The sequence below is a fragment of the Suillus subaureus genome (genome assembly GCF_016647635.1).
Source record: "Suillus subaureus strain MN1 chromosome Unknown BJ212scaffold_2, whole genome shotgun sequence".
NCBI lineage: Eukaryota > Fungi > Basidiomycota > Agaricomycetes > Boletales > Suillaceae > Suillus > Suillus subaureus.
In genome coordinates, this window is record NW_024538558.1 from 2,137,032 (window position 1) to 2,163,336 (window position 26,305).

A 26,305-nucleotide genomic window follows, 5' to 3' on the forward strand; every position below is an offset into this window, starting at 1 on the left:
CATTATTAACAGAACACTATGACTATCATTCCGGACGTCTCCCGCCTGGCCTTGGATGATCCGGGTCCAGAGATACTCCAGACACAAATTCCAGACGACATCAACCGCTCGACCGACCGGTATATGCAGAAGCTCAAGCTTTATGCGAAATCCATCCCATATGCAATTGAATCAAATGCGCGGATGCAGGACATGTTGGATTTTATCCTAAGGCGTATAGCGCAGTGCGTAGAGGCAAAGGACTTCGAACCGGGTCTTGTCCAGTGGGACAGCATGATCACTTAGTGAGCGCCAGTAATTCACACAGGAGTGCAAGTTTTCTTACAGGTATTGCAGCTGGAATATGCTCAAGTATCCATTTCCAAAGGAGAAGCGCATTCGCCTTGCGAAGTTGTATTTTCATGTTGCAACGACCCCTGGTATGCCCACGCAAGCCATGGCCGTCTGCGCGGATGGGTTGTCAAATTTAACTCGTTCGAAAAAGAAACTGAGCATTGACGACATGAGACTTCCGTGGAAGCCTATCTATAATATCCTTCAGGAAGACTTGTTTCTAACTCGGCGTCAGTTCGAGTACAGGCAGGTTACCCTTATTCTTCAATAATGGCATCATCTGACAGTTGACGTAGCCAACTCTCGTGGTGTATGGGCTACATTGCTGATATATCGAGGAGGTTCTTCCACCCCGCGGCCATTGAAGAGATGCTGAGCACTTTCCTGCCTGGATTTAATGGGACCAACTTAGACGTGAGTTCTTTCCAGAAAAAACGACTACATGTTCCTTAGCTTGCCTGCAGAGCGTTCTTTCGTCACAGTACTATCTTCTGACCTTCTTACCACTGACACATCCTCAATCGTATCTCCCTATGTTATGTCGTTTGTGGGAGTCCATTAACTCCTACATGTACGATGAAAGGATGTTGCAATTCCTGTCACGCCTCGCAGAGATGCACGTGGACCCAACCATCAGTGATCCTGCTCGCATTTATGATATTCTCGATGATGAAAAGTCTGAAGATGAGGGCAGACCGAAGTGGAAACAAGATGATTACCATGCAGGACAGACGTGGTCTGGTCTTTATAAGGAAGTTGGAATATTCACTGAGCACGAGTGGCATCTTATTATGTGTAAATGCCTTGCCTCGATGGGTGGGCAGCCATTGATAATTTACGTCTTCAATCAAGGCTGACTGATTATCGGTGCCTTTTGTAGCAATTTCACTGAAGGATGGTGGGTCGCTCACTACGGGACCTACGGCCGACTCTTCTTCAAGTTTTGAAATTAGAAGGCTGCCCCAAGCAAGCTGGCGTATCTGTAAGCAGGTTCCCCTCGCAGAAACAGCTCCGCTGACATCTCATTTAGCATCTCTCGCCAAACTTATCGTGTACTCTATGGCCCCTGATGGTGCTTCTGCACCTCCTTCTACTGCGTCTACGCCGTGGTATACACCAATGACTTCAGGCGTTAGCACGCCTCAAGTTAGCGGTTCTGTAGGCGAATATCTTACAGTGCCACTCCATAAGTGGGAGCCACCGAAGCTATATCTAGGTGGTTCTAAAGCTCTTGATTCGCTTGCACGTCTCATTGCATCTACGGAACATTTCTTCCACCCTACCAACTCTGGAAGTTGGACATCCGATGTTCGTCGTTTATTCGTATTGGGCTTGAATTTCCGCTAAGTTATTGGTTGACACTGTAATTGCTGACCATGTCATATAGCTCACTGCCTTCGTCAAGTACATCGTGTACGAGTTCAACAAGCGTGAGCTCCCTTTTAGGTTTAAGTGCTCATTAGCACAATGTTAACATATAAATTGCAAGGCTGGCACGAAGAACAACTGTCCGACTGCAAAACACCTCTGGTACGCAATCTGGATCTCTTTAATCAGTGAAGAAATTTAGGTTACCGATCAGACTCGACGGCTCACCCGAGAGATGAAAAGAGAACTGGTCAAGTGCCTCCGGACAGTTGTGTTACTTGCCATCTTCTCCCAGGATAGTTCCACTGTTTCAAATGTCCAGAGCGCTCTGAAGTCCATGTCGTGCATGGAGCCTGACCTGGTATTTCAGCCAATTTTGGAACGAGCTATCCCTTCGCTAGAGGCTCTCGTTGAGGTACTGTTGCTCCTGTCGTCGACTGTTCCTTCCTCACAGTTCCTTAGACCCAGCGCACCTTGTCCGTAATCAAGGCACTGAGCTCTATTGTTCCTGCAATCGTTTCTCGAGAAATTTATTATCCAGGTGCTAAGCATTTGATCACCATTCTGCATTTGCTTGTACCTGGCATCGATCTTGTAAGTAGCTAGTCTCATTTGAACGCCACCCTCTCACCCTCGTCAAATACAGAATGACCCAACTAAAACGGTACTTTAAACACTCCGAGTACTTCCCCTATCTAATTCCTTATTTATAAGCTTTGCACGACGGCATTTCTGTCGGAAGTGTCACAGTACATCATGTTTGGGGACGTGACATCCTCCAAGGATTCAGAGGCTTCTGGCGTGGACATTTCCCCTGGTCAAATTACTGATGATAGCTTGGAGGACACTATGGAACTGAAGCTATCTAACGAAGCTGAGGATGCGCTTCTCAAAGACAGCACCGGCAGTTTTGCGAGCTGGGTAGCCAGCCTCATACATCGTGTTATCCAGCTACTTGAGAATCTCCCAGAAGAAGGACCGGATGGGTCAGCCGGAGGGACTACGGAAGGTATCTTGTCTTCACACGAATGTTTCTATTAACTGACCAGTTCCTCCTCAGTACAAGTGGTGGATGCTGTGACTGGTGCATGCAGTCAAATCTGTGTTCATTTATCCGATCCACTTTTCGACCTCGTGCTCAACATGATTTTCGATTACGCAAGCACAAATGTTCGTTCTAATGCTGTCCGTGCGATACACCAGTTAGTCGAATGCATTGCGAATGCCCACCCCAAAAAGACTCTGGCCAAGTTCTTACCTTCTGTGCCGCAAACATCCGCACAGAGATAGAACATGGTGCTAGCTCAGTGAGGACGACATCTCCATCATTGCCGCTTCCGTCGGATGCGACTCTGCACTGGAGTAGGATTTCATCTCAGCTGTAGCAGTGTTGAGCGCTAATATCCTTGTTATATTATAGATCTTGCTATTCTCCGAGGTTGTGTCTATAAGTGTGTTCTCTCCCAAGTACCTTGCATGCGCTAACAAACACCTGAATAGTGATGGTTCAGCGGTTAGTGATCCTAAACCAGTCACTCGGGCGTGAATTGATGTCATTTTAGCTTCTCGAGTACAAGGGCGAACTCTTGTCGTTATTAACTCTGCTACGCGACAAAACTTTTTCGAAACGGGGGTACACTTGGAGCGGAAAGTTACTCTCCAGCGCATTAATTACACTTACTCATACTTACCCGATCGAAAACAAGTTCGTCAACCCCGAACAGTGGAACGATGAAGGTTCGCAGTTTGTGCCTTAAGATGCGTTGACTGAGTACCTGCAGAATTTCAAAGAAACCATCACTTATACTGGGGCAAGTTGTTTGAGCCCGACGAGGTCAAGGTGCGCAACATTTGACAATTGGAAGAGTCTCAAATACTCAGCACTGTAGATCACATGGCATGTCCCAAGTGCCGAAGAGATTGACTTTTCACTCCAACTATTCCGCGAGTTGGTCGAACCTGCGATGACTCGCCTTGACTTGTTGCTTGAAACTTGTAAGTTTATGCAGTATCTTTTAACCTTGTACTGAAAAGCAGCAAAGCGTCTCGAGACGCTATTTGGAGGAACGACTTTTGTCGGTGCGTTTACAGTGACTGATCAATCAACGGTAGATTGATACCTTCGAGTAGTCATCTCAGTTTTGTCCGAGAAGCCTTCACCGGAATTCCAACGCTCTTTAAGGAGTTTATATCACCAGATGTGTTGCAATCCATGCTTGCCTCGAGTGACATTATGTACGTCATGTTGGCCCGTGGCATGTGGTTTTTGTCTGACCTGTCTTGCAGTAATGAAATTCCTGAAATGATTGCATCAATTGAGCCTCTGGCTTCCGGGTTTTGCCTTACAGACCCGCAAGACGCACGGTATAAGTACATTGCTAAACTCCGGCGTCGATTCGGAGAGTTTTTGCACGCAGCATCCTTGTCTTTGCAAAGACAAGGCGAGGAGAACACAGTTGATGCTGTACAGATGCTTGTATGTACTCTTACGGTATCTCGTGAATTACTTTTTACTCTTCTAAAGATCGGTTCAATCCGCACCTATTTGCTCGAGTATGGCGACAGCAAGGACAGGTCTGTAGTGTGACTTTACTTGTGTGGATTTTGCTAAACATTTCACACAGCTACTATGTAAACTGCGACCAATACAACTCAGAGATCGGTGTAGCTCGTCAATATGCAGGACAGAAGGTTTGGCCGCGCGCAGTGTTTGTCCGAAGAGCTCGGTAAACCACTATTCACATTTCTTTCTGTTTCGATTTCCTAATTTTACATGTGCTAGATTTTATCATTCCTCTCGACTATTCTGGAACTCCATCGAGCGAGCTAGAGGTCCGCTCGAGAATTCCTTGCTGGACGATGTCGTTGAATGGTCAATGTGGCATTATCCTTCGGGTAATTGATCTTGGTTTCATGTTTCATGAATACTTCTGATAATCCTATGTACTTACAGTGCGGCAGTGAGTGAACTCCAGTTCATTTCCCTTGATGAAAATTCAACCTCTCGTTTAAGATCAAGCCAGTCTCTTCTCGAATCCCTGACTTCAGTAGGTGTCTATATATGTTATGGGTGCTACGAGCGTATAATTGTCACATGTGCAGGTGTACGATGGTCTCCGTCTTCGAGCCCTTCCGGTACTGTATGCGGCCCTACAGCCTGGTACTGATGACGATCGCATGAAAGGAGCGTTGTGGACGCTGAATATATCATCGTTTGGTGAGTCACGCTTCTTGACAGTGATAGATTTCATCTAATTACTTCCTCTCAGGGCGTTTTGCGATATCGGGTGAGCAATATGGTTGTCTTTTTTTTCTTGAAGTAGCTGGACCCATTCTTCTTCAGAACCGACGTTAGTGCCAGAGATCATCCAGCAGCTCCTTGGATGCCACCATAATGAGAAGGTACTTTCCCCTTGACCTCCTTCAAACTGGGTGACAGCTTTCTTTCAGCCTTCTATCCAAAATTGTGTATCTACGGTAACAGATACATGTGAGAACCACTCTCTTCTCTTGTTCTCTTTCTAAGCTACTTCGAGGTCTGGCCAACTTCTCGGAGCCTTGCTATCTCATCTATGACATTAAGAATACCGCCCTTGATGAAGCCTTACATGCTCTGAAGAGTTGTTTGTCATTTAACGAGTCAGAGAATTCCATCACTCTCCAGGCCCGTGAGAAGCGCATCGAGCGTGTGCGTTTAATGAACGAAGAATATAGTCGAACGGTAGGCAACATACTATCCTTACCGATATGTCCACTACTGAGGCTTGAACAGACTAAAGCGGTTCTCGAAATTGCCAATGACAACGCAACACATTGGCGCTATGCGATAGTTGCAGTTAGGGTACTTCGCACTCTGCTGCGTCGGGATACTCCGACTTCGTCTAGTCACCTTCGTCTTTTCTTGGAGAAAGTGCGTGATAGCAATCCTACCATGGTGCGTTCCTGCGGTTTACTAGGTCCCTGTAAGGACATTGACATTTTCGTGAATATTAGCGTTACGTGAGATCATGACTGACATCGAATTAGTCACGAACTGACTTGCTCTGTGTATCAGTATGCGCAAAGAGGCATCATGAAAGCACTCAGATACATCAAGCTTCGATCGTACTGTCGAAATCCAGCGGCTTTGGCTTTATTCTCCCCAATCAATCCACTACGATGCCACATTCCCATTGAAAGGTCATATTCGTCGACCGCTGAGATACTCATCAATTTCAGGTCACAGGTCCCTATTAGATCTTCGGAGACTCTTGATCTCACCAGGTGGGGTCCTTCTAAAGTCACGCTGAGAAGTACTCACTCCCATCGAAGTATATATTGCGATACACTACATCAGGGCTGGCTCGCCTGGAGCGATACACTGGCAGCATACAAACCACCTCATGGGTTGAAAAGCACCTTCAAATGGGAGCCATCAAGCACAGAGGCTTTGTCTTGCCTACGTGAAATAGCAGTGGACGCAGACTTCTGGAAGAAACTTTCTGGGCACTTCGCCGAAGAGAACCACGAGAGCACTGTGGTACAAGACCATATATCATGTGTCAAATCAATATGTAAGTCGAATCTTAATTCGCAACGAACCTCTGTAATTTCGAGATAGTCCAAGTGTTGGGTGACGAACCCTGGGACCTGTTGAAGCCCAAACTAGAGATGCTGCTAGCCGACCAGGATAAGAACAAGCAAAGGGCCGCGGCAGAACTTTTGGCTGGCGTTCTGAACGGTGAGCAACTTACTGATGTAAATTTTTGTATGCTGACTATTGCAGGTTCTAAACATTGGCCACAAGAGACCCAAGATCGAATCTGGCAATGGTTCACACCCTACATAAAGAAGACGTTAGGTCAGAGCATGAAGACAGAGACTGTACCCATCTGGACTTCGTTTGTCGAGGTGAGTGACCAAGAGCTTATAGTTTTATGCATCTATCTAAACGACTTTCAGTACATGTTCCATCACAAAGACCCGCGGCGACTCCAACCACTCGTTGAGCACATCGTTGAACAGTTCAAGAGCATGGACTACAATGGACCATCATCCCTGGAATCTATCAAAGTTCTGGCATTATTTCGGGCATTTTACACTGAATTAGGGTGGAAATTCACATCTTGGTCGGACAGCACTATGGAACGATTTTGGCAAGAAGTACACAGTGAACACGATGATGTCAGTTCCGATTTGTGATTCGGTGATGATACTGATGGTTATTAATAGGTTAGATCCCATGTTGCCGAGATGATGGCATTCTGCAACGGTATCAAGGTTGGCGATTTCTACATCCCGCTATATATATGTTACTGACTTTGATGGACAGTGGCAACCCAAACCCACCTCTCTCGATGTCGAAGCTTTCGTACGGGAATGTCGAGAAGTGACTGATGATGCAGACATCATGGGCATATGTGGGACCTATCACACAAGCAGAGTCCTCGAACTCGTGGACAATTTCAAAGTGTGGAGAGAACAACGGCTACCAGGCGTGAGAGCCCATCAATCAACATATGACAGGTAACGGATGTTTGTCATTTTTTCAAAGCGACCGCTGAACATTCGCAGAGTTGGGATCGTCGTTTGCCGATGGTTGTACCTGTCAGTCCACAGTACTGATGCGATATCTGCATTCGACTATATTTTGCCTCTTATGGTGCGTGGTCTATTACCAGCTGCCGAGGAAGTCGTGATATATGGTTCTTTCAGCCTGAACTGTTCCGTTTCACTGAAGGTACGGTTGTTGGTGATACATGCCAGTCGATGTTAAAAACTCCCCCTTAGTGCATGATAACGAGGAGCTAGTAAGGCATGCTAATGTGCTTCTTGTTTGCATGTGCGGAGTCGCTCCTCCACGATCAATGATCGGCCCCTTATTAAGTGCTATATTCTCCGCCATTCAGACCTCACCAGTAAGACATTTACTAGCGTCCGTGACTGTACCAGACTCACTCTTGTAGTCATGGAAGGTTCGCTTGAGGGCCCTACCAATTCTACAGGGTGAGTTACTGCTACTTTGGTCTAGTGCTTGACGACATTACATTACCTAGTTCTGTACTTCCGACAACTTCCTCTGATTAGTGAAAGCGAAGTCAATGAAATTCTAGACGTAAGTAGTTCTATTGATTTATGTTGCGCCTGCACTAATTAATTGTAGGTATTGTGTAAATGCTTGGACGACGAAGTTGTGGAGGTGCGGGAGATGGTGGGGACGTGAGTCTTGGAATCTGTCTTCAAAACACCTCTAACTCTCGCTCAGCACCTTGTCGGGAATACTTCGACTGTCTTCGAGGCGCAGGGTTGTGACTTTGAAGGTTGGTCAGTAGTCACATCGTCTTTCGATTTTATTCACTCTTTGGTCTAGGACCGATTCGTCAAATTGGCGGGAAAGATTCAGCTCCCTGATCGCGTATCACCAGTTTACAATGCTGCTGTCCGTCAGCGGCACGCCGCTGTCATTGGCATATGTGCCCTCATTGACAGTTTCCCGTATACCATCGAGAAATGGATGCCAGGGCTCTTGACGACAGTGATGCTGGAACATACACATGACCCTGTGAGTAAATCTTCATTTACTTAACTGTATATTCTGATCTTCTGCGCTGTAGATTCCAATTTCGACAACTATCCACAGGTGTGCGAGCAATTTTAGGAAAACGCATCAAGACACTTGGCACGAAGACTCCCGGCGCTTTACCGATGATCAGCTCGCAGCTCTGTCAACGTTACTAACCGGATCATCGTATTGTAAGTACAGATCATAGTCCGTCCATTCCCGTTAATCATGATGCATTGTCAGATGCTTAATCTTTGAAATCCGAAATCTATTTTGCAGATCATGACAGAGCAAATCTCATTGATGTTGAATATTTACACATTGAATTGTATAGAAGTAGGCTAGAGAAAGCAAATTCCAATACTCCATACACAACAAAGTTCAGTCGTCCGTGATGTGAGTATAGTCCGAGGACCTGCTATATACGTGAAATATATCCGGTACTTCAGGATGGAAATTGATGTCGTTTGTCATACGTGTAAATGGGGTATATGACCACTGGAATTGGAAGCAAAGGAGGTATTAGAAGAGCTTGGGGATGCAAGGCCATCTTCAATGTCAGGAATGGCTAGACTCGAAGCAGTATATTCGTCGCCATTGGCTGCACCAGTCCGCGCGCCCGCCTCGGGAACTGCGTCTATCGGGGGATTTATCCGATTATCGTAACCAGATTTCACGCGATTGTTCGAGACTGACTCCCTGATGATGGAAACAATCAGTTTGAAAAAGGCACACTAACGTAAAAGAAATCCAACCGAATCTCAGCAATCAAATCATCAATGGCATACCAAGCGAGAGGACCGTATGCAACACCTCTCCACCAGCCTAGCAGATCGGCAGGGGCCAGGTAGGCGTGTGCATGAAGATGGTCTGTGATAGGAATCTTGTTATCTTTGAAAGGCGGTGTAATGAAGCCGATCCGAAACTGGGATTCGGCATATTGTGGAGGCGCCGAGGGTGCGGAGTTATTGCCAGATGTAAAAAGGGAGAGCCGCGGTGGCGACGCGCTCAAAAGCTTCCTGCCAAGGTTTCTAACATTGACAAGAAGGGGCAAGTCACTAGAAGACTACCAGAAGCCAGGTAAGATTCTTCGCCGCGGGGAGGCTTGATGTTTTACGTACCAGGGTGTATATCGATGGAACATGGAGACTGTGACATTGGATCAGGGGAAAGTGCTTGAGGAATCTGATATGATAGATAGAAGACTTACTTGAATGCTATGATTATATGACCACTGGAAGATACTGGATGAGCTTTCTCCCGGTATGCAGTAAAATTTTCGTCTCTCCAGAGTACTTCTGGCTCTGCTGGCGCGTCTGGACAATTGGGTGAACATGGGGACTGGCCAGAGGGATGAACCGCTGCAGTGGCTACGATCCCACACATAGGACACCCAGGCTTTGGTGCAAAAGCCATGATGAAGTACGAAGGAGATGAGCTGGGCAATGAACGTTCAAACTTCGAACAAAGACTCTTAACCGAATTATCTATGCATGGTCAGTCCCAGTTGCACGTGACATTTATACTAACTCAAAGCACGAGTACTAAACTTTGATGTTCAAGGTCGACCGTCCTCCCCGCCTTATCGGCACGCTTTCCAAATGGGAACCCATCGAGAAAGTGTCGTCGAAGCATTTGATGAGTTCCGACAAGACATAGACGAGCATCATGACCGGAGAGAACGACTTATCAAGGTTCCAGGCTCTCGAAAGAATCAACTGTGTCACTGAACATTCTGACCCCTCCAATAGATCAGCCGGGATGCGACAAACCTCTCAAAGAAAGTCATATTCCTACTCCATCGAGCAATGACAGAAGAATCCAATAATGACTCTAATCCCTCTCTACGGGTAGTCCGTCGCGGTCGTGAAAAGCTCCGGGAAGTGCAAGCGTTATATGCACAAATAAGGCTCGAGGTACAAGCTGAGCGGTTCTGGCACTACCACAGAGCAGTATCGCCCGGCCTCCAAGAGTGGGCTCTAAAATGGCAAATTGGTTGGCATATATGTTGAACGCCTTTGACTTCAGGTATATTGAAGCATTGGGCTTTGCTCAATACCTCGAGCATGGCACTCTGGTATCATATGAGGACGTCCAGCTTTCCCTTTCTGACGAGGATGGCATACCTGTGCGTATGCTACACCTGAATGGTACCCGGATGGCTGAAATTTCCACTCTACGGTACGACTTTAGTATTTCACTCTTCCGAAGGAAGATTACTTGCTGGGCCTGTCTGATGTCACTGGCGAACTCATGCGATTTGCAATAACTGGAATAGCTCAGAAGGGCGGTCGCGCCAGAGCCAGAGAAGTATGTGCATTCGTCCGGCAATGCAAGGCAGGCAAGTCAGTCAGCTTGACAATAGTGTGCAAAGGTGTGATCGTGCATAAGTAGATTTCGAGCGCTTTACTCCTTACGTGAGGGAGTTATCCAAGAAACAGGCTGTAACCTCACAATCTCTGGAAAAGATTGAGGACGGTAGCGTTTTCTCCATCACCTAGCACACATGAATAAAGTACTGAAAGCTATCCCAGCGGTTTACTGCCATCGTGGTTCGAGGTTCTGAGTACGACATCCCTCCTGACATGTTAGACGACCTTATTGCGCAGTCAATCTCAACTTTCAGCTCTACCACCAGTGCGAAATCGAAACTTGGTCAAAGAGACGTTCGGAGCGAAGATGACTACGACGATGGGATTTGATACCCAGCAGGATTACTTAGTTTGACAGTTCCAATATTAATATGAGTTGTGCAGTCCATAAGTTTATATCGGTTCTGGTGTGCCAGCTACACTAAGTTCGCCCCATAAATACGTGCTTCACACCAAGTTAAAATTCAAGTGTCAAACACCACTATTAATACTGTAGTTTGGCCTGATCTTATTGGTGTCGACTCAGGCGCCAATGGTGACCGGGAACTCCGGGTCAACATAACGACATTCCGTTCATCTATGACGTTCCGTAGGTTGAATAGTAGTCGTGAAAATAAAATGCTATGTGCAACAGCCTGGAGTCTTCGCATTGCGTTGTGAGTTATAGTAAGATCTCGTGACCAGGCCGCGGCCAGTAACTCGGGCATCGATTATTTCAAGATACTCCCAGCTCTAAAACAAATTACCCGGTCAACAAACCCCTGAAATGTGAAATCTTAGGGTAAGCACCCTTCTACAAGAGCACAGAGTACTACGACATTCAACAAGGACATAACTACATTTTGTCCGCGATCAACAATGGCAGATAGATGTGCGAAATGATCTTACCTAATAATACACACATTACATAGACCACCAATGGTTTGTGCGTGATTTGCTTGTGATGGTATACTTGGTAACCGGTTAGAAGCACGATGGCTTCATGGATGAATCCTGATCGTGGAGTGTGCAATGAGCGTGCAATGTCTATACATGTTCGGAATTATTGTGAGCACTCGGTCATCTTACACACCACCAGAATAACCTAATCCCACGCGTAAGGTGAAACGCTACTTGCTTGATAGTATCCCGTGGCTGATAGGGGGGTGGCGCGACAATGAGATCAATTGATCAGGGAATATACTCGGCGGACGAAACAATTGACTGAATGGACATTTCATTGATCGCAAGACTGTGGCACCAATAACGCCACTCCCGGCTGTGCATGCCTGGACAATACTCATGAGAATGGGAATCCGAGAGAACGTTAGAATATACTGCAGCAAGCCCGATGAGACACGCTGGAACGCGCCCAAATAGAACCCACATTCGTATTAAAAGTAAACCTTGTGTCATTATCAAAAGCAGTGTCAGGAGTGGTTGGATATAACCTACTTTCCGCAGCGATTGTTCCAGACGCATTGAGCCCTGCAAAATGCAATCGAAGTCATGGCAGTGCCAGTGAGTAAATTACCTGAGAACAGTAAAGGCTAGCCTCACATGATTGCCGCTTGATATAACGGTATACATTGAGGACTGAGGGTTCAGCTTCACTTCACCAAGCGCTCTCAGTCTGGGTGCACTTGGAGGAGATTGCAGACCGAATGAGTCTACACAGTGATCAGAGAAGTCTTTCATCAATGCTTTGTGGACTGATAGTATGTGTCGTTTGGGACGTCGATAAATGGGAGATAGCGAGCCATCACGAATAAGCATCGCACATATCTTTACGATCTTCCCCAGATCAGTGAGACCTATGTAGTAGTACATCGAAATCAGCTGAAAAGGCATTTAATAAATCTGAATCTGAATTATCACCTCGGCTTCGAAATTAATACAATAATCGAATGCCTGGTGGGCGAAAGGAAATGAGTACTATGCACACATACACCCCATGAACACCCACCAGCAGCGCGGCTCCGGCAACTGAACCTAAGTTAGCCACATGATATCGATGGTAGTTGCTGAGTCACCCATCTGTAAATACTGATGTGGCATGTGGGCACCATGGATCTTATCCAGAGCCTCGAAGTGATTTTTGGCTTGAAACTCACCTTCACTGTTAAGATGCGTTGCGATTATATGAGCATCAGAAGTTGGCACCAACTGCACCAGCAGGGTGATAATTGAATGCACAGAGAAAACACCTTTATATGCAGTCAGCACGGTTATTATCCTCCCAGGCCAGGATGGCTGCGATCACCATTGAGTTGACAGCTTGGAGCCTATCTGTAGTGTAAATTCCTGGAATTTAGTTCCGGTCACTTGAAAATCAACCCACATACTTGATTAGCAAGCCGTTTGAAAAACCGCTCTTGCTTGGAACTGCTTGGAATTTGATCAAATTCCATGCTGGGGAAAGCCTCATGCACATGCGTGACACCCTGGGAGCTCTAAATACGGCGGCCTTTGTGAATTATGAGGGACTTAACACCGAGCTGCACTAAGCGTGTCATTTTGATGCGATCAATATCACTGTAGGTCAATTTACGTGTTAGGCAGTGATGTGACGTGTAAGATAAGCCATTCAGGCAGATAAGTCACGGCACTCCACAATTTGTCTCGAGGATATTGCACTTAAGCTGCGGCGTATAGCACGCACCATACATCAAATGGTGCGAAACACCAAACAAGTGTAAACGGACCTGCTGGCTGCAAGAATCTATTAACCGATATATCGCGAATGGCAGGCAACGTGAACTACGACTACGATACTACAAGTAACAATTACGATAGGGGATATTGAACGAGGTCCGTTTGAGAATATAGGCTATGGAACGAACGTCGGTTACCGTCTCAGTACTCTTCGGTGCGGTAAAATCTCCACAATCTCATCGTCTTCATAGGTTGGGTCTTCATCTTCATCATCTTCGTCATCATAATACGATCCGAGAGGTTCATAAACCGGTGGCATGTAAGAAACGATAGCGCCTTGATAGCGCCTTGTATGATGAGCTTTTTCTTTTGCCTTTACCACTAGTGCATTCGCTTGGGAGATTCTCCTCCATTTGCTGTAACAAGAGTGCGTCAATGAATGCGATTGACCGAATAGACTTTAGGAGCTTACTCATGACGCTTCCTCCACTCTGCTAACCTGTCTCCCTTCTCCTGCCATTCTGATCGTCCGCTGACGACAAGAACACGGATATATTGCTGGACTACAGCGTCAAGGGAATAATTAGGAAGAAGTGGTTTGGTCGTAGACAACGCAGCGCGGCACACTGCGCATGCCGGAGACGCTTTCTGCAACAGGGCTCATAAAACCCGAACTTGTCCTAAAATAGAATATCTTACATTCTGGGATATCCACCCTTGAGCGCATTCCCCGCAGCAGCTGTGGCCGCAGGGGTTGCATAGGTGTGCTGCGACCCTAAAGAAGAACGAGAGCTTTATTAGCAAATACTGCAATGCAAGATGGAAACACTCACATGATATCAAAGCATCTGCATGTTTTTGAAACCATCATTTCGCAGGCGGGTAGACCAGGTATCAGTACGCACATTGGACATATAATCTCGGTTTCGAATCCCTCGAGTATGTTGTTTGTTGTATCAAGGCTATCTTCGGCACTTGTCTGAGTCTTGCCTTTTTTACTGGCGGGCGATGTTTGCGGTGACGGCGGTCCGCGCTTGCGGTCATCTAGACCAGGAACAGCTGTACATGCGCACGAGCTGTGTTGGCTCAGGTTGAACTGTCAAATTTGATACATACAAGATGAATGGCAGTGGGTTTCAAATATCATGTAGATGATACAACAGATACATAAGAGCTTGAACTGTCGTAAGCTTTCAATGAAACGTACCAGCGCGAGCTGTTGAGTCAAGATCATCTTTCAACATACAAAGGCTAAAAAAAACATGTGGAACTCACTACCAATCAACGGCTGAGCAGTCAAAGGAGAAGCTGTATTCGTTGAATTGAACATAGGGGTTGCACTATTAGTTGACGATTGACTGACCCTCGAGTTGAGGTTGACCATGTGCGAACTGTGCTTCAAGAGCATCCAAAGCGGCGATAGTTGACTCATCTATCTCATCGTCGCAGTCATACTCGAAAGGCAGGGATGACGTGGATGGTTGTGATGGCGGCGTTGGTACGATCACGGTGGGAGGAGGACTCGGATTATCCAAACGCCTGATCGAAGCTGTGACCGGAATTTCCTGAAGACCCGGGACGTTGCTCAAGTCCAGCTGCCCGATATCGTCTGGAAATTCATCGTCGCTATCTGCAGGTTGTTGTGGCATTGGTGAAATCAAAGGACTTCAATTGGATGCAAGAGCTTGATCACTTTCCTCATGAACCGCACGTGATAATCACGTGATTTCGATCGCCTTGTTGGCAACCATACATAGTTATTCCCTTTCCTGATAGTCAGGGCAGGCCAAGGCTGCCGCGCTGGCTGACAGAAGCAGCAAAGTTTTTTTTTTTTTTCGCAAGCGGATAAATCTGACCATGGGTTGGTTCAATTTACAAATTTTTATAAATATAAGTGTTAGTTTGCTCCCAGCTACTGTACATGTGGTGATGTGAACAACGTGTTTTTTTAGAGTCTAGACAAAATTATCCCTTTTGGCAAAGGACACAGACCTTCCGGTTGCCTCCTGGGCTTTATCAGGGGTCCTGCGAGGTTCTGCGATATACGGAATTAGATTGATATAAATAGACAATGCCAAGACTCTTGAGTATAACTGCCACAATTGTCAAAATTAGTACCTCCGTTTATTTCGTCACCACGTATCTATAGCTGTGGAGCATGAATCCCTTCCATCCTTCAGCGCTAATATCAACTTGGCCTTGTTTTTCTGTTGAATCCTGTGGGCAGAAAAAAAATAGGAAACGGAGCAACTGTTGTCTGCATGTTGGAACACGTCGTCAGATTCGCGTTCAAATTTAGAACTCTTCGGGTATCCGAGCCTCACCTTGGCTTGGCATTCTAAATATACCAGGCTTGTCTGGTTCAAAGATAGAATTTTGGACTTGGCTCACCTACAAAAAGTCTGCGGTTGGCGCCGTTCTAACCCACTTGCTGCAAGACGCTTAACAACCCACCTTCGCCAAATGAATTCTGGCTCTCCTTACCCAACACAAGACTACTCTCGTTTGCCCTGCCCTTCAATTGAGGCAGACTATAGGAGACTTATTATGTCTAGTTCACAAATACTAGACCAGGTCAGCTGGCTGTCAACTATAATCCTCCGGTAGATGCTCATAGTAATCCAGGCACCACCTCCTAGCCTTAGAGAAATACTCGGGGCATACAAATCGAAAGGGGACGGTGACAGAGATATGCTTATTGCCATGTTGAATGCAAAGAGTGCCGAAGACCAGGTAAGGCTCCTCGTATTTTTAATTGTCTGTTGTTGACCCCTTTACAGCGGCTTGCATCCGTCGCTTCCTTGCACAGAACCCTCCTTGAAATGTCCGCAGTAGATACCCGGCATGCAAGCCCTCCGCCCCCCTTGCCACCCTCAGCACCTTACTCAAAACATGGGCTATATCCAAGCGACATGACCAGTGAACGTGTCTCCTCTCAACCATTACCTGTGGTTAGGGAACCACCTCAACTCTCTCAGCCACCACGAAAACGCCAACGCTCTTCTCACTCCCCTTCATCACACCCTTCATCACATTACGAATTGCGCACATCTCATACATCCTCCCGCGACTTGCCACCTTCGCCATATTCGTCTCGGAGTGATTCTGAGGAGTACTCCCCGCGGTCCAGAGCATCAATGGCGATAGGGTCATTGCTCTCCACCGGTCCTAGCAGAGATGCTCCAGAGGATCTCCAAAATCATTCAGAGGGCACTCAACACACGTCCTCCGGTTCTGCAGTGTAGCTACTGTTTTATTACTTATTGTTTTCATTGCGCTGTATGGTTAGCATTACTGTTTGTCAGATTAAGCTCTCGTAATTTCTCACCTTTCTCTGCCCCTTGTGGGACCCAATGTTATGATTGGCAGCAACTAGTTCCAACCAATGGCAGTGAAATGACACGTCCGATGATAGAATAGAGAATGGCCGGAACTAATGACCAAGATAATGCTATTGGGCCAGGCGACGCCAAGGACTGCCCAGTTATCTTTGGAGTGCGACTCTTGTTACTTTTGACTTTCAATCAAAAATATTGCTCAACGAGTGAAAATTAGAATAGCCATGGCTCGGGCTCGCACCACACGCAGGTTGGGCACCCATTCCCTTTGCAGGGAGGTTGGTGAGATATAATGTGTTGCCTGCCAACTCGGTCTGACTCGGAGGTGCCACCGAGTGCACCGGGATGGTGAAACACTTGTACTGCAAAAACCTGCATTCGTGAGAACTGGCGACGGGAATTACAGCATTGCACGTGTGTCTGTGCCTCTGTGGCGAATCCTGTGTGGCAAATTCTATCTGATAGAGGGGAGCAGTACACCCAGGCCCTGACTTCGAGCTTAAGTACTTAAATAGCTGCCTGGTGTCGCACACAGTGACCCGCAGCGAGTCACAGCGTGATGCATTTGTCACACTGTGTAACAGCAGGTCACAATTTGACTCACGAGACTAGTAGCAGTAACAACCTCGAGACTAGCATCATCTTACGCCTGAAGTCACAATCAAGTCATCTTGGTACTGCCAAGGTCCGCCCCTCGGAACCTTGATAGACTCATCGTTTTTCATAACTCCAAACACAGGAACATACGTACAATTAGATTTGGTAATCTCGGCACTGATAAGGGTCTTATCAAAGAAAGCACTTAACGCTTTCGTACTCAACCACACCAAGCTTCATTTCTGCAACATATTATAAACTGTAATGTCTGGCACTGCAGAAGGCTCTGTCAAAACTGCAGTCTCACGTCCAGAGCTTCCGCGCTACTTCTGGCGTGATCAAAGCCCTGCTCCTACCCGGATTCGATACATTACAAATCACCTGGAAGCAAATTTCGAGTTGTCTCGGTTGGCCATAGGACCTCTTGGTTTTGACCTAGAATGGCGCCCCAACTACAGGAAGGGTGGGAGCGAGAACCCCGTAGCGCTTGTTCAGCTCGCTGGTTTCGACACCATATTGCTCCTGCAAATAAGCGCTATGTCAGGTATGAGCAAGACTTGAATTTTGAGCTCCTATGGCTTAATTCAGAATACATCTATTGGTAGAATTTCCGTCGAAATTGAGGGAAGTGCTTTGGGATCCATTGCGAGTCAAGGCCGGCGTTAGCATTCAACGTGCGTCAATTAGGGGTCCGGAAACCCACAGCCCATCTTATGATGATGTATTTAGGTGATTGCCAAAAGTTGTATCAGGATTGGGGCGTTTCAACACGCAACTGCGTAGAGCTAGCCCTTCTTGCCCGTTCGGTCGATAACGCCCGATGGAAGGGAAAGTACACCAACCCACTTGGGTTATCTCGCCTTCTTGAGACCTACGTGGGTTTCTCTTTGGCGAAGGGAAAGGTACAACGCAGCAATTGGGAGCTCCGTCTTTCTTCAGCCCAGCAAGACTGTGAGTACTGACGTGGTCGAACGTCGTGCTAGTCTCAAAAATTTCCTTGAATATGCAGATGCAGCGAACGACGCACGTGCTGGGTATGCTATCTATACTCAGTTGATCGCCTTGGCTCGAGATGTGCCCAATACAGACCCATATTACTATTCTCTCAGTGTCGTGAATGGCTTCGTGCTAGATCACCTTGGGATTTCTCAGTGGATTCCCCACAACCCTTATTACGATCCAGGCCCGCCGCCTCCGCCCAAGGAACCGAAGGAACTGAAAGAGAGAAAGAAAACACCCAGAGCACCAACGTCGAGTGCCGTCAGTCAAGCCACAGGCTCGTCCGGATCCTCTTCCCAGGACGGGACCAGTATGAGAAATGACGGACAGGGTCCTCTACTTGGCACCAGTGTCCCCGCTGCCCCTGTCGTGAACTCACGAGCAGGGGCTTTCCATCGAATTCCTCGTAATCGCCCTACTTCCACCCAACGGCCTTAGAATCATAGCTATGACCCTGCACAATATTCTGTTACTATGCGCATCTAGTAGCATGGACATCAGGCAGGAGCACGACATGATTCACACCAAAATGCCAGGAAAGGAACTACTCTTCCCATCATGGTCTTCGGACTACAATGTTTGCGAACATTGCAAAATAGCACTGGCTGTTGCTCAGTCTGGCTATTGGGCGTGAGCTACCGGATCTTTTGGTCTCACATGTGGTGATTGCGATCCTCGTGAAGTATCTGGTTTCGGATCTGTCTAACCTTATCATAACCTCTTAAGAGGTCATGCGTCAATTGGTCACACAGCATTTATATACTTTCATTGCAGTTGTGTAATTAAACTGGTGTACATTGTCATTTCAAGCCAACTCCTGGGACTTGCTGTCTTACCTTTCTGGCACGATAGATTGCCTATATTGTGTTTCAAATTCTCAAATGTTTCTTTTATGAATGCGGTATCCCAGAGAACGAGACGCCTTGCCCTGAAATTTAAATACTTACCAAGTAAGTAACCCATTGGCAGTACATAGTTTCCCGCAGGTAGAAGGAAGTCTTTAATCACGGGCAGTATCACAGATAGCTTTGAAAAACCTACTGATAGCCCTCATAGTCGACTCGCACTCATTTCTTCCCATGCACTCAATGTTAGTTCGTGTCCCAACTGAAGAGAATATCATGACGAGTCAAACATTTACAGTACATCCAGGGCACGGCAAACAAACGTTACACGGAGCATGGAAAACAACGTGGCCGATGATCGTGATCTCATCGAGCTGCGAGAGTCGTTAACACTATGCATGGGCCATTACTAGTCCAGGTGCCAAAAGACTATGCAGTGCGAGAAGCATCGCACAAAGTTTTACACGTGCAGTAGGCGTGCCTACCTTCTGGATTCTTATCATCCGTTCATAGGCAGTGCAGAGATGACTGCTAGAGGACTATCAATACTTCCCTGGCCTCGCAAGTATAGCGCATGCGTTCTCCTGGTTGTCCTCGGCGTACACTAACTTTGTCAAGCAGTCACTACGCTGTAGTCACCGAACGCGGTAGTAGTAGCGTAAACAACGCTAGAAACTGAAGTGATAGTGGCAGCGGCGGCGGCGGCGATACTGCACAAAAGATTAATGACCGATCGATGCAGTACCTCTCCCCTGTAGTGAAAGAGTTGCAGATCAATCATGTCAAATGCCATTACTGTAAAAAGCACCCTGTAAACCTACTTCGCGCCTAGCCATTATTGCTTGCACCGCTAGGGGCTCGTACTGCTAGGGATAGGATTTGTCCAATACTCAACCTTAACGGGCAGTCAGCATCTAGCGAGATGCTTCTGATATCACCTAGATATATCACCCTCATAAGATACTGCGAGGGTAACTTTATTCGGCCACGTAACCAGGTCCAGAGCATAGGAGGTTATGTAAACTCATTAGCGGCAGTGTACTCATGCGCCAAGTGGATACAGTCATTAGTTAAATTCTGTCAGAGGGGCTTGAATCAGACAAAGTCTAGATCGACTTCACCTTATGCTCGAGATGCATCATCACGCCACCGAACAACAGGAAGCTTTGGAGCATATACACGGCAATAGCACTCAGATTAGCGACGGTTATCGATCCCGCGGCTGTACTGGAAGCTGGCACATCGATGTAAATCTTAACCTAGAGTGATTCTTGAGATTAAAACTACATTTGTTTTTTTGACGTACATCGGAATGTGGACTTGTTCAGGTCACTCATAGATCTCCATTCCCGATGATTGACCCTTGTTCCGCTACGCACGTGTGGCTCCACAGCAGAACGTTGTCTAATGTTGCCTGCAACAGAGGAAGTACAAAATATATTGATGGAATGGAACAGAACGCATCAAAGCCGCGATCGTCGATCATGTTACTAAGGCATGAGGGGCACTATGAAGCGCCTGCAGAGGATCAATGATCATACTCGTAAATGATCGAGAAAGCGGGGCGACCTGTCACATGTTAAGACATAGCATCGATGATGTTGGTAATGGCTTGATTTCAGTTAAGCTGTATTTCTTGAAGACACACAGTTTGTTTGCACTAAAGAACGCGCTTATCGGGTTGGGAAGGTTGTTTTGACATGATCATATGCAAAGGAAGTACAAAACTTTCACAATCAGAGATGAAGAGAAGTGAATTATAGATTAGGCTGATGATGCTCCCGAGTCCTCGCTTTCACCGTCGGCAGAAGTGCCAGACACGGGGTTACGGACGGGTTCTGTAAGTGAGGTAGGTAAAAATTGACAAGTGGCCGAGAACAAGTTTCACAAACCAAAGTAAGGGTGTGCTTGGGCTTCGCGAGCAGTCAATCTCTCTTGGTGGTCATACCGTAGTAGCTTATCCAAAAAGTCGATCGCTTCATTCGATATATAACGCTGGTTTTCAGATGTGATGAACCGCGTCCAAGGCTTCCGAGGGTACCTAACGACGAGTTACTGCATGATCAGCGGTCGCATTTGAAAAGCTCACCTTCCGAGGAGTTCGTCGTACTGAGGATCCAGCCGTATGCCATACTTGTCGATATATGCATAGAGCTCGTCTGTGCCAAGAACTTTTGCTATTTTGACCAACTGGTCATAGTTATCGTGACCATGGAAAAACGGTTCTTTGCGAAAAATCTTGTGGTAAATTTGGTCAATTCGAATCATAATCCCTTGGAGACTGAAGATCATACCATAGACGCAAACATGCAACCATAACTCCACATATCCAAGCTGTAGTCATATTCTTGAAAGTCTACCAACAACTCTGGTCCTTTAAAGTAACGTGAAGCCACACGGACATTGTATTCAACCTTCGGGTGGTAGAATTCAGCCAAGCCCCAGTCTATTAGCCGCAGCTACACTATGAAGTCCAGCTCAGTCCATTACGCGGGTTTATTAGGATGCATACCTTGCGCTGTTCATGATCAATCATGACATTATGAGGCTTAACATCCCTGTGCATTATTCCTCTTGAGTGGCAGAAGTCCAATGCCTAAAAGACTATGGTAGAAAATTTTGCCTGAGTTCAATTTACACATACCTTGAGAAGCTCGAACATATAAAAGCGGACATCGTAATCAGTGAAACGAGGATATAAAACCTTGAAATCGACGTTGTCAACATATTCCGTTATTAGGCTGGGGATCTTCGAAGCAGGATCTCGGACGACATCGAGGAGGGCCACGACGTTTGGACCACCCGCAAGGTTTTGCAGGATCTTGATTTCTCTTTTAATTTTCTTCTTTTTCACGGGCTTGAGTACTTTGATGATACACTTCTCATCATTAACTACATTGACACCTTCAAAAACCTGTATGGGGCGATCAAACAGGTTTTCCATATCGATCTAAAGACGACCATCTTACTTCTGAATATTTTCCTCTGCCAACTTTGCGCACTATCTCATAGTGATCCTGCGTTCCCCACTGCACTTGAAGGTTATCTGAAGCGGAAATCGTCAGTATATTACCAAGGCCAAGTGACTTGAAGTCTTTGACCATATTCATGCCATGCAGGGCCAAAATTGGCGTTGACATCTCGATAGATGCGCGCTACAGATTTTGTTGGAGGTCGCACCATGGAATGAGAACAGAATCAGCAGTTCAGTGGATGATTGTCAAAGAGTCCTTCGCGAGAGCTGGTGCCGGGTGCACCAGTGTTTGGTGCAAGTCTTTCGTGTTTACCCACGGTGTTGTTTTCCTTAGACGTTAATGTTGACCCATGATCAATATAAGGAACAAGATTTATACCTCTATTTCGTCTGCCTACGACTCAGGGAAGACCTGATAGTGCAAGACCCGAAGCTTGAAGTACTTGATATTCGACGCCCTCCGCCAACAAAATATTCATGTCTTCCAGTTCTCGGCGCCAGCCTCCATTATGGCCCTCTCATATCCAGTATATCAATGCCCCTCGTTATCATCCTTCTGTGCCGGGCCCCGTGCGCTCTTTTCTGATCAGTGGCACTAATCCCGCCCCCCAAAAAACCCCAATTTCATTTCCTCCGACATATCTAGTTCGCATAAGGTACATCACAGAACCTTCTCACCCTGCACGAGGACAGAACGGCCTTTTTGCTGTTCGAAAGATACTTCCTAGGTCACACATCATTGACTATATTGGAGAAGTGCATTGCCAGGATAGAGCTGGCTCCGACTACGATCTTTCACTTTTCCGGTCAGAGGATGGGGATAATGTTGGTATAGATGCCAGCGTCATGGGCAATGAGGCTAGGTTTGTCAATGATTACCGCGGTATTCGAAGCAAACCCAATGCTGTTTTTGTGGAGAGCCGTACGTCGCAAGGCGAACTACGGATGAGCATTTGGAGTTCCAAAGATCCGTACAAAAGGGCGATGAGATCTTGGTATCCTATGGAAAAAATTGGTGGCGCTCCCGAACAGCCCAAACAAACGCGTTACCCGATTTCGCTTGATCACAAACATCAGCTTTATCACCTTCCTCAACCACGGTCCGTATCATCCGTAGATTGCTTCCAGTCGAATACTGATACTAAACACGTCTAGGGTAGCCTAGATCTTGGACGGTCTAAGCTTGAACGGTAGATTTGGAAGAGGAACCGTGATTAGCACGGTTGGAAATGACCCTCCTTGCAAGTGATTTACGTATGCTTCTGGAATTTGGCCAGCGGCTGAGACCATAGACAGCCATCTGGACATTGGCAGGCCTATAAATCGCGAATCGGACTAGGGAGATTCTAGTTCTAAGCAGGAATAGCTATTACCTAGCTACTCATGTACACATACGATTCGGTACGCTTGGTCTTGCCACGCTTCTCTCAACGTGATGGCATCATAAATTCTGACCCTCAATCGTGTTCATTCGACGCGTCAATTCTGATTGTCGATTGCTTGGATAGATCGGAGAAAGACTAGCAAAATCAAATATAGATACGAAGTTTGGCTCAGAAGTAAGACCGTCGTATAGATATGTCCTCACTCAATACTTAGGCAGGAGGAGTTAGGCTTGAGTGAGCTGAGTCAGCAGGGCAAATAGTCGTACATTCAAAATTCGTCACGTTCCTATTGGGCGCAAATGCATTTATCGTGTTCTCCTCTAACTTACTTCTGTGTTGCTTCGCTGCTATTTGAGTCAACAGGCACAATTGTACATGATCCCTTACTTGCGGTCGCTTGCAGCTTCGTCATTCATTTCTTTTTACGGTTGCGCTCGACAACAAACGAGGCCGAACACCCGAACGTTCTCAACTTACCGAGCTGGCCGTGATGGTCACAGTGCACGAGGCCAGAAGGTTCGTCGCAAATTTGCCGCAAGGTTTGATGTATAGTTGTCACTTCATACTGACTGTTATCACTTAGCGCGCCTTTCATGCGTCTGCATTGCTGGCTGCTCCCCCCAAGGACCCTTATCAGGTTTTAGGTGTTAAGAAAGATGCATCTCCGGCGGAAATCAAGAAAACGTATTTCGCTGTGCGCATCAGAATCATTCAATTGATACTTGTCACTCCTAATCACCAAACTCGTTACAGCTCGCCCGGAAGTATCATCCGGACACAAATCCTGATAAAGGAGCGCAGGAAAAGTTTGTGGAGATACAAGAAGCATACGACGTACGTCATTTGACACCTCTTCATTGATCCATACGTACTGGTGTCTTACATTGTAATGCAAGATTTTGAAAGACGAGAAAAAAAAGGCTACATACGACCAATATGGTGCTGCGTCACAGCAACCAGGCTTTGACCCTAATGCCTTTGCTCGAAATCCATTTTCAGGAGGTGCAAGCGGGTTTGGTGGGTTTGGAGACTTCAGCGAGGCATTTGGCGGAAGTTCAGGTCAAGGCGATCTATTCTCGCAGTTGTTCGGTGGTGCCTTCGGGGGTCGAGCTCGCTCCGGGTTCAGCCAAAGTACAAGAGGAGCAGACATTGAGGCACGCATCAACGTCTCATTTTTGGACGCCTGCAAAGGAACAACTCTAAGTGTAAATGTCAACGCTTTGTCAACATGTTCAACATGTGCTGGTACGGGCCTGAGACATGGTGCCAAGCGAGTGCCTTGCGGGTCATGCAACGGTACTGGTACAAAGACTTTTGTGATAGATAGTGGGTTCCAGATGGCAAGTACTTGTGGAACATGCCTTGGCTCTGGTTCTACCATTCCCCGCGGAAGCCAATGTGTAGATTGCGGTGGTCAGGGTTATGTGCGAACGAAGAAAAGTATCAAGGTAGACATCCCACCAGGTCAGGAGTTGGACATCGTTTTCGTTCCGGTAACTAATACATTGCACAGGGGTGGAAGACGGAATGACCATCCGCATCCCGAATGCAGGCGATGCGCCATTATCAGGCAAGGGCAATCATGGGGACTTGCTTGTCAGGGTCAATGTCGCTCCGTCCAAAGTTTTTCGTAGGCAAGGTGCAAACCTCCACCACGAAGTACGGATACCTTTGCATACTGCGCTCTTGGGTGGCCGTGTTCGTGTGCCGACACTTGACGGGAATGTGGATGTTCGTGTACCCAATGGTACCCAACATGGTGAGGAGATGGTCTTAAGAAGCCATGGTGTTCCGTCAGTTTTCGGTGGCGACAAGGGGGATCTTTTTATTTCTTTCTCCGTGCAACTCCCAAGGTGAGCGAAATTGATATTCGTTAGCGGCTATGTAACCCACTTTCTATAGATCTTTAACAAAACGGCAACGGGAGATTTTGGAGCAATATGCGGACGACGTTGAGGGTCGGAGTAATAATCCAAGACAGGACCCAGCTCCGTCCGCCGGCGCCTCGGGTAGCGTTCAGACAAGCAAACGAGATGCGAAGGATACCAGTTTAATGGGTGATAACAATGGTACGACTTCATTTTCTCATCCGTCACCGGCTTCCGTGGGTGGCTGGGTGTCTCGCACATGGAAAAGGATACGAGGGCTTACTGGGTCTTGATTTATCCATATTTTGGTCCGTCCTGGCGACGTTTCGTTATCTACTACTTGTCGCTTCTCAGCTCAATCAGCAAACGAACTGGACGCCGGGAATCTGGCAAAAAGCAGTGGGCCATCGGAGAACGCGGAGGATGAGCACAGGAGGAGGGCTACGGCTTAGAGAAGATCCATAGAAGCATAGTGAACTACACACTTTAATGGGACATTTTCCCTGCGACCACCATACGATATTTGCGTGGAGCAAGCCCTGTGAAGAGAGTAACTTAGCGTTTGCCCTGAAACTGCATGGAGGCCGTAACATGTACCTAATAGTAATTCTGTCTAAACGTGTTTGTGGCTGTAGTAGGCAGGTGCCGCGGTGCCAACATTCAGCATTAATCGAGCTTCCAGTTAATGTAAGTACTTAATGGTAACTTCTCGATCTGTCTCTTCTGTCCCTTGCTAGAACTTCGAAACTGAAGAGAATTAACCTAGTGCGCGGCGATCTCAGACTTGATCTTCTTGCATTGGAGTTCTGTGTCCGAAGTTTAGATGCCATCAACGCATGCGCATCGAAGCGGCTCAAGTGCAGTGCTTGACTGAACCCCCGCACCGGGCAATGTTCATCTTTTGCCAAATTCAACCCTATCGACTGCAGTAATGCATGCTGTCAAAGAGCTCTTCTCTTCTTTGTTGCGGGCTGGACTCTTACTACAAAGGCTTCACAATGCGGTCAATTTTAATATCATCATCGGTAAAGCCTAATGCCAGCGCACATTG

General features: G+C 46.8%; 9 protein-coding genes across 9 annotated transcripts; 6 read left to right on the forward strand and 3 right to left on the reverse strand.

The window, feature by feature from the left end:
• Positions 1 to 18: 18 nt before the first annotated feature.
• On the forward strand, positions 19 to 8,637 carry BJ212DRAFT_1444172 (uncharacterized protein; the record flags this gene model as incomplete). Its single annotated transcript, XM_041337926.1, has 43 exons — positions 19 to 284; positions 337 to 579; positions 630 to 747; positions 798 to 1,149; positions 1,214 to 1,315; positions 1,364 to 1,641; positions 1,721 to 1,763; positions 1,823 to 1,863; positions 1,916 to 2,116; positions 2,164 to 2,295; positions 2,416 to 2,710; positions 2,762 to 2,964; positions 2,988 to 3,063; positions 3,122 to 3,156; positions 3,264 to 3,438; positions 3,483 to 3,541; positions 3,591 to 3,700; positions 3,832 to 3,936; positions 3,988 to 4,177; positions 4,226 to 4,275; positions 4,326 to 4,427; positions 4,484 to 4,596; positions 4,829 to 4,918; positions 5,045 to 5,103; positions 5,228 to 5,389; positions 5,474 to 5,635; positions 5,756 to 5,880; positions 5,920 to 6,254; positions 6,302 to 6,421; positions 6,467 to 6,591; positions 6,643 to 6,864; positions 6,913 to 6,960; positions 7,013 to 7,206; positions 7,255 to 7,342; positions 7,396 to 7,420; positions 7,471 to 7,598; positions 7,647 to 7,686; positions 7,737 to 7,795; positions 7,844 to 7,899; positions 7,946 to 8,000; positions 8,051 to 8,242; positions 8,295 to 8,433; positions 8,522 to 8,637. The coding sequence occupies 43 exons, from the start codon at positions 19 to 21 to the stop codon at positions 8,635 to 8,637; spliced, it is 5,829 nt and encodes a 1,942-aa protein (XP_041199482.1).
• On the reverse strand, positions 8,483 to 9,744 carry BJ212DRAFT_333992 (uncharacterized protein). The gene is made up of 4 exons (XM_041342946.1): positions 9,453 to 9,744; positions 9,364 to 9,391; positions 8,998 to 9,308; positions 8,483 to 8,941 (listed from the first exon to the last, which is right to left on the reverse strand). Exons 1-4 carry the CDS (start codon positions 9,656 to 9,658, stop codon positions 8,713 to 8,715), a joined length of 774 nt encoding a protein of 257 aa, XP_041199483.1. The 5' UTR covers positions 9,659 to 9,744; the 3' UTR covers positions 8,483 to 8,712.
• On the forward strand, positions 9,706 to 11,150 carry BJ212DRAFT_1318810 (Translin). The gene is made up of 6 exons (XM_041334335.1): positions 9,706 to 9,936; positions 9,994 to 10,214; positions 10,271 to 10,370; positions 10,436 to 10,583; positions 10,637 to 10,725; positions 10,777 to 11,150. Exons 1-6 carry the CDS (start codon positions 9,844 to 9,846, stop codon positions 10,942 to 10,944), a joined length of 819 nt encoding a protein of 272 aa, XP_041199484.1. The 5' UTR covers positions 9,706 to 9,843; the 3' UTR covers positions 10,945 to 11,150.
• A 2,143-nt stretch (positions 11,151 to 13,293) lies between these two features.
• On the reverse strand, positions 13,294 to 15,108 carry BJ212DRAFT_1318835 (uncharacterized protein). Its single transcript, XM_041334336.1, has 7 exons — positions 14,612 to 15,108; positions 14,524 to 14,556; positions 14,456 to 14,464; positions 14,082 to 14,292; positions 13,948 to 14,023; positions 13,721 to 13,896; positions 13,294 to 13,664 (listed from the first exon to the last, which is right to left on the reverse strand). Exons 1-7 carry the CDS (start codon positions 14,895 to 14,897, stop codon positions 13,442 to 13,444), a joined length of 1,014 nt encoding a protein of 337 aa, XP_041199485.1. The 5' UTR covers positions 14,898 to 15,108; the 3' UTR covers positions 13,294 to 13,441.
• Positions 15,109 to 15,711: 603 nt separating this feature from the next.
• BJ212DRAFT_1259186 (uncharacterized protein) lies at positions 15,712 to 16,493 on the forward strand (the record flags this gene model as incomplete). Its single annotated transcript, XM_041329999.1, has 3 exons — positions 15,712 to 15,822; positions 15,874 to 15,981; positions 16,029 to 16,493. The coding sequence occupies 3 exons, from the start codon at positions 15,712 to 15,714 to the stop codon at positions 16,491 to 16,493; spliced, it is 684 nt and encodes a 227-aa protein (XP_041199486.1).
• Positions 16,494 to 17,447: 954 nt separating this feature from the next.
• On the forward strand, positions 17,448 to 18,620 carry BJ212DRAFT_1258630 (ribonuclease H-like domain-containing protein; the record flags this gene model as incomplete). The annotated part of the gene is made up of 4 exons (XM_041329952.1): positions 17,448 to 17,727; positions 17,789 to 17,857; positions 17,913 to 18,134; positions 18,193 to 18,620. 4 exons carry the CDS (start codon positions 17,448 to 17,450, stop codon positions 18,618 to 18,620), a joined length of 999 nt encoding a protein of 332 aa, XP_041199487.1.
• Positions 18,621 to 20,637: 2,017 nt separating this feature from the next.
• Positions 20,638 to 22,335, reverse strand: BJ212DRAFT_1318866 (Pkinase-domain-containing protein). The gene is made up of 8 exons (XM_041334337.1): positions 22,129 to 22,335; positions 21,997 to 22,073; positions 21,672 to 21,941; positions 21,540 to 21,623; positions 21,322 to 21,486; positions 21,117 to 21,265; positions 20,920 to 21,068; positions 20,638 to 20,865 (listed from the first exon to the last, which is right to left on the reverse strand). The coding sequence occupies exons 1-8, from the start codon at positions 22,208 to 22,210 to the stop codon at positions 20,792 to 20,794; spliced, it is 1,050 nt and encodes a 349-aa protein (XP_041199488.1). The 5' UTR covers positions 22,211 to 22,335; the 3' UTR covers positions 20,638 to 20,791.
• Positions 22,336 to 22,478: 143 nt separating this feature from the next.
• Positions 22,479 to 23,065, forward strand: BJ212DRAFT_1444192 (uncharacterized protein; the record flags this gene model as incomplete). The annotated part of the gene is made up of 2 exons (XM_041337928.1): positions 22,479 to 22,927; positions 22,969 to 23,065. The coding sequence occupies 2 exons, from the start codon at positions 22,479 to 22,481 to the stop codon at positions 23,063 to 23,065; spliced, it is 546 nt and encodes a 181-aa protein (XP_041199489.1).
• Positions 23,066 to 23,683: 618 nt separating this feature from the next.
• Positions 23,684 to 25,888, forward strand: BJ212DRAFT_1318875 (uncharacterized protein). The gene is made up of 6 exons (XM_041334338.1): positions 23,684 to 23,902; positions 23,970 to 24,080; positions 24,140 to 24,220; positions 24,283 to 24,850; positions 24,900 to 25,239; positions 25,289 to 25,888. Exons 1-6 carry the CDS (start codon positions 23,762 to 23,764, stop codon positions 25,545 to 25,547), a joined length of 1,500 nt encoding a protein of 499 aa, XP_041199490.1. The 5' UTR covers positions 23,684 to 23,761; the 3' UTR covers positions 25,548 to 25,888.
• The last annotated feature ends 417 nt before the right edge of the window (positions 25,889 to 26,305 follow it).